This window comes from Sciurus vulgaris (assembly GCF_902686455.1).
Source record: "Sciurus vulgaris genome assembly, chromosome: X".
Classification (NCBI taxonomy): domain Eukaryota; kingdom Metazoa; phylum Chordata; class Mammalia; order Rodentia; family Sciuridae; genus Sciurus; species Sciurus vulgaris.
The window spans coordinates 57,591,888-57,604,208 of NC_136471.1; the positions used below are offsets into that span (position 1 = coordinate 57,591,888).

Consider the following 12,321-nt stretch of genomic DNA (forward strand, 5'->3'; position numbering starts at 1 on the left):
GTAACAGCTGTAAATCAACCATGTATTGAATGTATCTACCTTCCTTGTGATTTTTATATACAAATTACAGAAGGTAAAGACCCAATTAATAATGGAATATAGGCTTAAAATGTCAGATATGATATTATTTCTGATGTACATTACACTACACTACAAAGATATATTTTAAAAAAACAAAGCCCTTTTTTGGCAAATAGTTGCCTAATATGGGCATGGTTATTGCACTTTAGTGTCTCGAACTCTACTAAAGAGTAGAGAAATAGGTTTGGAACTAGACCTGTACAATTTATACGTTCTGTTTGGAAAATGTATATACAAATTATATCAATATATTCTTGAAATAAAGGTAGAAAACATTAAAAAAGTGACAGAGAAAACTGTAAGAGCTATTTACACTCCCTAATATACATTTTTGAAGATCAAAACACAGACAACAAAATATTAGAGACAAACAATGAACAAAAATCAAATGAAAAGATAAACAAAAATGCTATATAGTACTTATACCTTTTACTGTTATCTGAATCAATGTTTAGATACACTAAAGGTAAATTTGGAAAATAAGATATTTTCTAGTTTTCCATTTGCTATGTACTAGGTTCACAAAATTCAGAATGGAAGAAATCAGTAATATTGCACATGGTGGTTAAAAATGGGAAAAAAAACCCACAGTACATCAGAAATAGTATACATATTAATTTCTGTCATGATAAGCCTTTCTGTACAAAGGAATGTGAATTTTTAAATTTTGGTTTTTTTTTTTAAACACATTCTTAATTAAAAATTCTAAATTTATTTTTTAACTTTTGACTAAGGGTCTAGACCTAAACTTTTTCTGGTATCTGTTTCTATTTACAGAGCTATTTACAAAGCTAGCAATTTGGAATAGTCCTTGAAATTGGATCTTAAACTTTGCACATATACATCTGTCTGAAAATGTGAAATAGTCATTTTAACTTTACAAGGGATGTTCTTCCATAATGGGGGAATCACCTCCGGAGGGTCTGGCCTGTTGGCCTGGTGTGAAGGTTGTCAAGGGAATGACTTTAATTGAATCATCATTGGGATGAAGTCTTTCAGACATGGTGTAAAACTGAGCTCTAGCACTACCTTGCACTCCCTGATCAAGAGAATGTAGTCCATCAGCTCCAGCACCTTGCACCCAACCTTGCTGCAAACCCATCGGTGGCTGGACTTGGCTGCGGTGAAGAGAGGCAGCCTGTGGCAGAGGTGGACTGCGGTGGATTGCAGCACCCTGTGCCAAGGGAGGGCTGTAGCGGAGGGCCGAGGCCTGTGCTAGTGGTGGGCTGTGGTGAAGTGCAGTAGCCTGTGCTAGAGGAGGACTGTGGTGGAGAGCAGAGGCCTGTACTGGTGGAGGACTATGGCACAGTGCGATAGCCTGGGTCACTGGAGGACTGTGGCAGAGAGCAATGGTCTGTGTCACTGGAGGGCTGCGTCGGCGTGTAGATGCTTGTGTCAGGGGCGGACGGTGGCATAAAGTAGAGGCCTGTGCCTGTGAAGGGCTGGAATGGGTCAGAGAAGCTGGCATCCAGCAGGCGTCAGAATGGCCCAAGATGAGACATTCTTGAGTACAGTTGTCAGAGGCCTCTTCCACAGTTGGTTGCACAGTTATTTCTGCAGCTGTTGGGGTAGGGGAAACAAAAAAATAAAATTTATATTCCCAAAGCATATTTTTATTTTCTACTTAAATCATATTGTTACATGAAAACTTAGCAATCTTTATATAAATACATCAGAGATTTCAATATTTTCACAGTTGTTACCTGAATTGTCAGGAAATAATTCCTACAGAAACATAAATAGCAGGGAGTGGGTGGATGGGATTTCATTTTTATAATTATATTTGCTCTGCTAAAGCCATGTAAAGAGTGAAAAGGCTAGACAAGCCACAGACTGGGTGAAAATATTTACAAATCACTTTCAATAATGGATTTGTGCACATAAAGGGACTCAAAAAAAATAGTAAGAAAACAGAGACCCAACAAATGGTCAAAATAGGTCTATAGACACTTCACTAAGGAAGATGTAACTATGCCTAATAAGCATGTAAAAAGAGGCCTACCACTATTAGATGTTAAAGCAATTCAAATGAAAATTACAAAAAGAAGCACTTACAAATCTATTAGAGTGATTAGAAAAAGAAACTAATAATACTGAGTGCTGATAAGTATTCCGAGCAATGGAAGTACTCTAAGATTGCTGGTTAAAATGCAGAATGGCACAAGAAGTTTGGATCACAATTGGTCAGTTTCTTATAAAGGAAAACATACATTTTTCAAAATGAAAACAAGTCAGGCATATGTAGCAAGTATCTTTAAACCCAGAGACTGGGGTGACTGAGGCAGGAGGATCAACAATTCAAGGCCAGCCTCAGCCAGGCAATTAAGGAAATCCTGTCTCAAAATAAAAAAAAAAAAAAAAAAAAGTGCTGGGGATGTAGGTAGCTTAGTGGTACAGTGACCTAGGGTTCAATTCCTAGTACAAAAACAGCAACAACAACAACAACCAGTAACCCCAGTCCTGCATATTTACCCAAATAACTTAAGTAATTTCAAACTTATGACTTATGCTAACATAGAACCCTATATGTGAAAGTTTAAACCACTTTACAAATAATCACCCAAACCTGGTGATAAATGGATAGAGTGTGCCACATCTGTATAATGACATACTATTCAGCAACCCAAAGAAATATATTAGTGATTCCCAGAACAACGTGCATAACACTCAAATGAATTTTAAGTGAAAGAAGTTCAGAAACTTTTTACATAATATTTACATAATGTTATATAAAACCTTTTATATAACATTATATAAATGGTAAAACTGTAGGGATAATATGCAATTCAGTGGTTACCAGAGATTGGAAATGGAGAATATCTTGAGGAACACTGACTACAGAAGGTAATGAAACTATTCTCTAACATGAGTCCATACATTTTCAAAACTGCTGGAACTGTACAACATGACAGAGTTTTATTGTATGTAAATATAAAAGTACATATGAGTACTTTGCAAATATTGAACAATTATGTATTTTATAACTCATCGTTTAACTCTTATATTAGGTTCAGTATTTTACACAAAAAGGTATTCTGATCGAGTTAAATAGTATTGGATGTAAATGTTGTATATTCCCTTTGTGGACTTACTGTTTGAATATTTTTAATAGAAAATTATCAGACTTAATACATAATTTAAAAAAATAGTGGAAAAATCTTAAAATCATGGAATATGGGATTGGTTTATTTGCATACTATAACAATTCAATAAATAAAAAGTTATACACAACATTCAACCTCATACATTTTTAACTATTTGAAGCATTAAAAAACAACAGCAACTTTTGTTTTGGCACATGAAAGAAGAAGAATAGAGTAGGGAGGATGAATTTTTTTGTTAGAGAAAGAAACTGTCATTTATTTCTCCTTATTTTCTTAATTTCTAGTTGCAACAATACAGGTAATTAAATTTGACTGAAAATAGTTATATTAAAAATATTAAAATCTGATAATATTTAATTATATTCAACTAATAGTTAATTAGAAATAACTTCAAAAATGATTGATATAATTTGCTTTCAAACATCAGTTCCCAAACAAAATACCCTTTTCGATTTTTTCTCTTTGTGCATGTTCGCTGAATGATAAAAGCAGTTCTGGTTCTTGTGCAGAGTTTTAAAATTTAAAGATAGAGGTACAAGTTCCCATAAGTCCTCAACAAGATAAGTCCAGGTAATGTCATTATAACTATTTTACTTAAAACCAAAGAACAGGACCAAAAAGAACTGAATATCTCTAAGATTAATTTTCTCCATTAGACAACAATTTATGTTTCCTTTAGAGCATACTACAAAAAGGGTCCTGCTGTAATTAACATTTAAAATGTTCTACTTTCTTGCACAGTTATGTCTGATAAATATTTGGGAAGGTGAAGTTTTATTTAGTTTAGATGATATTAAATCGTAAAAGCAAGCATGGAAATATATGAACATAGACATAACTATACTTCAAACAAAATTTAATTTGCCATTCACCAGAAAAGTGACTCATCTGGTACCATTAAATTTTACAACATAATACATCATAGTCTCCACATTGAGCTACTTGCCTACTTATGATAAAGAAATTGATTAAAATTCATTTTCACTAGCAGAGTTATGATTTATCATCATTATTCTTAAACAGATTTATTATAATTCATACCTTATAATGCCCTCATTTAAAATGAACAATCCAAAGTTTTTTAGTATATTCATTGAATTGTGAAATCATCACCATAGTCAACTTTAAGACATCCTCAAGATCTCCAAAATATTCCTTATATCTATCAGCAGTTGCTGTCCATTTTCTCCCAAACCTGCAGCCCTGTGCAACCAATAATTTACTTCTGTCTCTATATATTTGTCTTTCTGAATATGCAACATAAATGGAATTCTTTCAGAGTCTTTAATGACTGATCTGTTATATAATGTTTTCAAGATTCATCCATGTTGTAGTGGTGTGCATTAGAAATTCAGTTATTCTAATTGCTCAGTGTTTTCCTTTATATGGAGATATATCACATTTTATTTATCCATTCATCAGTTAATAGACATATGGGTTGTTTCCACTTTTTGGATAACATGAATAATGCTTCTATGAGCATTATGTGGAAGTTTGTTAGTGCTGGGTCATACGTCAACTCTGTTTAACTTTTGAGGAAATGTCGAATGTTTCCAAAAATTTGCTGAACCATTTTACATAAATATCATAAATACATGAGGGCTCCAATAAATCTGAACATTTGACAATACTTGTTATTTAATTATTTTTTATATGTAGTCATCCTAGTGACTAAGAAATGGTATCTAATTATGGTATTGATTTGTATTTCACTAACTGTTAATGAAATTGAACGTCTTCTCATGCACTTATTTGTGATTTATCTTCTTTGGAGAAATGTCTATTCATATTCTTTACCAATTTTAAAATTGTTGATCTTTTTATTGTTGAGTTGTACAAGTTTTATATATTTTCTACATATAAGTTCCTTATATATAATTTTCAAATAGTTTCCCCCATTCTGTGGTTTATTTTTTTCAGTTTTGATGATTCCTTTGAAGTACAAAACTCTGAAGTTAACAAAGCTTAATTCATCTTTAACTTGTTCCTTGTACATTTGTGTCAGATCTTTAATAAAACTGTTTTGCTTAATGTGAGGACACAAAACCTTAACCCTGTGTTTTCCTTTAATCATTTTAGAGTTTCAGCTCTTAAAGTTGATTTCCATTTGGAACAACATTTTTAGTGTATGTTATAAGGAAGGGGTTCAGAATCATTCTTTTGCATGTGGATATCCAGTTGTAACAGTGCCATTTGTTAAAAGGTGATTCATTCCCCATTGTGTTTCATTGGTATGCTTGTTGAAAACCAATTGACCATAAATAGGAGAGTTTAATCATGAAATGTTAATTCTATTACACTGGTACATATGTATTTAATTATGCTTGCATCATACTCTCTCAGATGTTGCAGCCTTGTAAGATGTTTTAAAATCAGAAAGGTTGAATCATTCAACTTTGTACTTACTTTTTTCTTTTTAATTTTGGCTATTTTAGTTCCCTTGAATTCTCATAGGTTTTTGGATCAGTTTCTCACTTTCTGCAAATTCCAGATGGGATGTTGATAAGGAATATGTTCACTCCTAAGATCAATTTGTGGAGTACTGTATCTTACAATATTAAGCCTTTCAATCTATGAACATAGATGTCTTTCGACTTATTTAGATTTTTAATTTATTTTACCTGTATTATGGAAGTTTCAAACTATAAGATGTCCATTTCTTCTGTTAAATTTATTCTGAATTATTTTGTTTCACTTTAACCTATTAGAAATAGGATTATTTTCTTAATTTATTTTTAGTAATATTTATTGTTAGGGTATAGGAATACACTAGATTGTTTACATATTGCTCTCAATAGCCTACACTCTGTTAAACTCAATCATTAGTATTTATAAGTTTTTAGAGTATGTCTTGTAAATTTATATATACAAGGTAATAACATGCAAATATATGTAGTTTAACTTCCTTTGTTTGCAAACTGGGTGCCTTTTTTATCTTTTTCTTGTCTAATTACCAGTGCTAAAATCTCTATTATATAGTTTAATAAATATGGTGGAAGTGAACATCCTATCCAGAGATGTTCACCATTAACTATTTCCTAATTTCTCTTGTGGTTTCTTCTTTGACAAATTTATAATTTTGGAGTCTTGTTTAATTCCCATGTATTTAGTAATTTTCTAAATTTCTTCTAGTTGTTAATTTATAATTTTCTTTCTTTGTGGCCAAAGGAAATATTCAGGATAATTTAGATTCTTTCAATATTTTAAGTTCAAATTTAATGTTTTATATCCTGAAATGCAGTCTATCCTGGAGAATTTCACATGCATACTGGCAGAGAATGTACATTTTCTTCTTTCTGGTGTCTGTTAGGTCTGGTTGGTTTAGGGTGCTGTTCAAGTCTATTTCTTTGTTGATCTGTTTAATTGTTCAATTTATTATCAACATTGAGAAATTGGAAGCCTTATTATTGGATTGTTCATTTCTTTTTTTCAGTTCTGCCAATGTTTGCTTCAAGAATTTGGGGGCATTTTTAAATACGTAGATGTTTGTAACTATTACACATCCCTAATAGTTTTGTCATACAATTTTACCATAATAAAATGTTCTTGTTTATTTTTAGAAACCTTTAAGGTCGAAGATGTGTTTGGGGGGATCCAAGATGGCGGACTAGAGGGTGACTGCATCTCCCATCGCTCCAGAACCCATGATTCAAGAAGGGGAGGCATTGAGACACTCGGACCAACATAGAGCCACGGGGTGAGCCTCTCCCACTGGGTGAAGCTCAGCCTGGCCCAGGCAGCAGGCCCGAACAAGGGCAGCTTCTCAGAGCAGGGCAGGGCAACTAGAGTCTTCCCCAAGCAGCCCTGCTTTCTCTGACGGCAGGCTAGATCCACAGCCAGCTACTAGGAGGAGGCCTGCCCAGTGAGAGATTTTCCACATAGAACCAACCCCAAGTCCTGAACTCAGCAGCGGGTCCCGGCCTCTCGGAGCAGGGCAGGGCAGCCAGAGACTTCCCCAAGCAGCCCTGCTCCCTCGGCAGCAGGCTCCATCCACAGCCAGCTTCGTGGAGCAGGCCCGCCCAGTGAGAGCTTTTCCGCAAAGAGCCAACCACAAGCCCCGGACCCAGCGATGAGCCCCGGCCTGCAGGAGGCTTCTGGGACCAGGGCAGGGCATCCAGAGACTTCCCCAAGCAGCCCTGCTCCCTCTGGCAGCAGGGGAGGTCCACGGTCAGCTTCTTGGAGCAGGCCCACCCAGTGAGAGCTTTTCTGCACAGAGCCAACCCCAAGCCCTGAACCCAGTGGCGGGCCACGGCCCACAGGCGGCTTCTGGGACCAAGGAAGGACAGGGAGAGGCTATCCCTTAGCAGCCTGCTCCCTCAGGTGGGGGCAGGCCCTCTCTATAGCCAGCTTGTAGAAGCAGGACTGCCCAGTGAGAGGATTTCCATGCAGAACCAGCCACCAGTCCTGGACCCAGTAGCCAGCTACGGGCAGCTTTCTTCAGAAGCACTGCATTATCAAGTCCCTCCAAGACTTCAGGCTACTGAAGGCTGGGAAGGGATATACTGGAAATCTACAGGGACATTATAAGCCAAAGAGGAAATCTGCAATATCTCAGAGTCCCACTGATATCTGACCAATATGAGAAAACAAGGGAAGAAAATGTCCCAAACAAACCTAGATACTATACCAATAAAACCTAATGACAGCAAAGCAGAAGAAATGTCAGAAAGGGAGTTCAGAATGTACATAACTAAAACAATCAGGGAAGCAAACGAGGAGATGAAAGAACAAATGCAGGCATTGAAGGAAGAGATGAAAGAGCAAATGCAGGCATTAAATGATCGCACCAATCAACAGTTAAAAGAGCAAATACAGGAAGCAAAAGATCATTTCAATAAAGAGTTAGAGATACTGAAAAAAAAAAAAAAAACAGAAATCTTTGAAGAGCAGAAAACAAAAAAACAAATTAAGAACTCCATAGAAAGCATATCCAGTAGAATAGAACACCTGGAAGACAGAACCTCAGACATTTAAGACAAAATATTTAATCTTGAAAACAAAATTGACCAAACAGAGAAGATGGTAAAAAATCATGAATAGAATCTACAAGATTTTTGGGATATCATGAAAAGGCCAAATTTAAGAATTACTGGGATTGAGGAAGGCCTAGAGAAACAAACCAAAGGAATGAACAATCTATTCAATGAAATAATATCAGAAAATTTCCCAAATCTGAAGAATGAAATGGAAAACCAGGTACAAGAGGCTTATAGGACTCCAAATATACAAAATTACAACAGACACAAACCAAGGCACATTATTATGAAAATATCTAACATACAATATAAACAGAATTTTAAAGGCCGTGAGAGAAAAGAATCAAATTACATTCAGGGGGAAATCAATACGGATATCAGCAGATTTTTCAATCCAGACCCTAAAAGATAGAAGGGCCTGGAACAACATTTACCAAGCCCCAAGAGAAAACAGATGCCAACCAAGAATCTTATACCCAGCAAAACTTACTTTCAGATTTGAGAACAAAATAAGATCCTTCCATGATAAATAAAAGCTAAAGGAATTTACAAAAAGATAGCTGACATTACAGAACATTCTCAGCAAAATATTCCATGAGGAAGAGATGAAAAACAACGATGCAAATCAGCAACGGGAGGAACTAGCCTAAAGGAATAGCCAAATAAAGGAGAAACCAAATCATGTCAAAAAACAAAAATGACTGGGAATACAAATCATATCACAATAATGTTAATGACCTGAACTTATCAATTAAAAGACATAGACAGGTGGATTGGATTAAAAAGAAAAATCTAGGGCTGGGGATATAGCTGAGTTGGTAGAGTGCTTGCCTTGCAAGCATTAGGCCCTGGGTTTGATCCCCAGCACCTCAAAAAAAAAAATCCAAAAATATGCTGCCTGCAAGAGACTCATCTCATAGAAAGAGATACCCATAAACTAAGGTGAAAGGATAGGAAAAAATCATACCTTGCACATGGACATAGCAAACAAGCTGGAGTATTCATTCTCATTTCACAAAATGTGGACTTCAAGCCAAAAATAGTCAGAAGGGATAAAGAAGAACATTACATACTGCTTAAGGGAAGCATAAATCAGTAAGACATAACAATCATAAATATCTATGCCCCAAACATTGGCTCATCCGTGTACGTCAAACAATTCTACTCAATTCCAGAAATCAAATTCACCACAACACAATAATACTAGGTGATTGTAACACAAATCTCTAACCACTCGATAGATCTTCCAAACAAAAATTGAATGAAGAAAACATAGATCTCAATAACACAATCAACAATTTAGAATTAACAGACATATAGAGTTTATACCATCCAACAAAGAACCAATACACTTTCTTCTCAGCAGCACATGGATCCTTCTCTAAAATAGACCATAATTTATGCCACAAAGCTACTGTTAGCAAATACAAGAATATAGAGATACTACCTTGTATTCTATCACATCATAATGGATTGAAATTAGAAATAAATAACAGAATAAAAAACAGAAAATTCTCCAATACCTGGAGATTAAATAGTACGCTATTATATGATGAATGGATAGCAGAAGACATCAGGAGGGAAATAAAAAAATTCTTAGAAGTAAATGAGAACAAAGACACATCATATCAAAATCTCTGGGACACTATGAAAGCAGTGCTTAGAGGAAGATTTATTTCATGGGGTGCATTCAATAAAAGAAGTAAAAATCAACAAATAAACGACTGAACACTACAGCTCAAAGCCCTAGAAAAAGAAGAGCAGATCAACACCAAAAGTAGTAGAAGACAGGAAATAGTTAAAATCAGAGCTGAAATCAACAAAATTGAAACAAAAAAAAAATAGAAAAAATCAACAAAATAAATAGTTGGTTCTTTGAAAAAATAAACAAAATTGATAAACCCTTAGCCACACTAACAAAGAGAAAGAGGGAGAAAATTCAAATTGCTAAAATTCGGAATGAACAAGGAAATATCACAACAGACACGAGTGAAATACAAAACATAATTAGAAGCTATATTGAAAATCTATATTCCAACAAAACAGAAAACCTGGAAGACATCAACCAGTTTCTAGAGACATATGAATTACCTATACTGAACGAGGAGGACATACACAACTTAAATAAATCAGTTTTAAGCAATGAAATAGAAGAGGTCATCAAAAGCCTACCAACAAAGAAAAGTCCGGGGCCAGATGGGTTCTCAGTCAAGTTCTACAAAACCTTTAAAGAACCGCTCATTCCAATACTCCTCAAATTATTCCATGAAATAGAAGAGGAGCGAACCCTCCCAAACTCATTCTATGAAGCCAAAATCACCCTGATACCTAAACCAGACAGACACACATCGAGGAAAGAAAATTTCAGACCAATATCCTTAATGAACATCGACACAAAAATTCTCAACAAAATTTTAGCAAATCGCATACAAAAATATATTAAAAAGATAGTGCACCATGATCAAGTGGGTTTTACCCCAGGGAAGCAAGGTTGGTTCAACATCCGGAAATCAATAAATGTCATTCACCATATCAACAGACCAAAAGTTAAGAATTACATGATTATTTCCATAGATGCAGAAAAAGCTTTCAATAAAATACAGCATCCCTTCATGCTCAAAACACTAGAAAAAATTGGGGTAGTGGGATCATTCCTTAACATTGTAAAGGCCATCTATGCTAAGCCCATGGCTAATAGCATTCTAAATGGTGAAAAACTGAAAGCATTCCCCCTAAAAACTGGAACAAGGCAGGGATGCCCTCTTTCTCCAGTTGTATTCAACATTGTCCTTTAAACTCTAATCAAAGAAATTAAAGGGATATGAATAGGAAAAGAAGAACTCAAACTATCCCTGTTCGCGGATGACATGATTATATATTTAGAGGAACCTGGAAATTCCACCAGAAAACTATTAGAACTCATAAGTGAATTCAGTAAAGTAGCAGGTTACAAGATCAATGCTCATAAATCCAATGCATTTCATACATATGTGATGAATGGTCAGAAAGAGAAGTTAGGAAAACTACCCCATTCACAATAGCATCGAAAAAAATAAAATATTTGGGAATCAATCTCACAAAAGAGGTGAAAGACCTCTACAATGAGAACTACAGAACACTGAAGAAAGAAATTAAAGAAAACCTTAGAAGATGGAAAGTTCTCCCATGATCTTGGATAGGAAGAATTAATATTGTCAAAATGGCCATACTACCAAAAGTGCTATACACATTCAATGCAATTTCAATTAAAATTCCAATGATGTGCCTTACATAGAGCAAGCAATTATGCAATTCATCTGGAAGAATAAAAAACCCAGAAGAGCTAAAGCAATCCTCAGTAGAAAGAGCGAAGCAGGGGTATTGCACTACCAGATCTTCAACTCTACACAAAGCAATAGTAACAAAAATGGCATGGTATTGGTACCAAAACACAAAGGTAGATCAATGGTACAGAATAGAGGACATGGACACAAACCCAAATAAATACAATTTTCTCATACTAGACAAAAGGGCCAAAAATATGCAATGGAGAAAAGATAGCCTCTTCAACAAATGGTGCTGGGAAAACTGGAAAACCATATGCAACAGAATGAAATTAAACCCCTATCTCTCACCCTGCACAAAACTCAACTCACAATGGATCAAGGACCTCGGAATCAGACCAGAGACCCTGCATCTTACTGAAGAAAAAGTAGGTCAAAATCTTCAACTTGTTGGCTTAGGAGCAGACTTCCTTAACAGGACTCCCATAGCCCAAGAAATAAAAGCAAGAATCAACAACTGGGATAGATTCAAACTAAAAAGCTTTCTCTCAGCAAAGGTAACTATCAGTAATGTGATCAGAGAGCCTACAGAGTGGGAGAATATCTTTGCCAATCATACTTCAGATAGAGCGCTAATTTCCAGAATCTATAAAGAACTCAAAAAACTCTACACCAAGAATACAAATAATCCAATCAACAAATGGGTTAAGGAAATTAACAGACACTTCACAGAAGAAGATGTACAAGCAATCCACATATATATGAAAAAATGTTCACCATATCTAGTAATAAAAGAAATGCAAATCGAAACTACCCTAAGATTTCATCTCACCCCAATTTGAATGGTGATTATTAAGAACACAAGTAACAATAGGTGTTGGTGAGGATGTGGGGTAA

General features: G+C 35.2%; 1 protein-coding gene across 2 annotated transcripts in view; it reads right to left on the minus strand.

Moving 5' to 3' along the window:
• Positions 1-888: 888 nt before the first annotated feature.
• Positions 889-12,321, minus strand: part of PCDH11X (protocadherin 11 X-linked) — a 739,590-nt gene continuing 728,157 nt past the window's right edge. For both annotated transcript variants that reach the window (XM_079123016.1, XM_079123015.1), the window contains one exon: positions 889-1,641. In XM_079123016.1, coding sequence (XP_078979142.1) covers positions 959-1,641 — 683 coding nt within the window. In that variant the 3' untranslated portion in view covers positions 889-958. The remainder of the gene's footprint in view (positions 1,642-12,321) is intronic.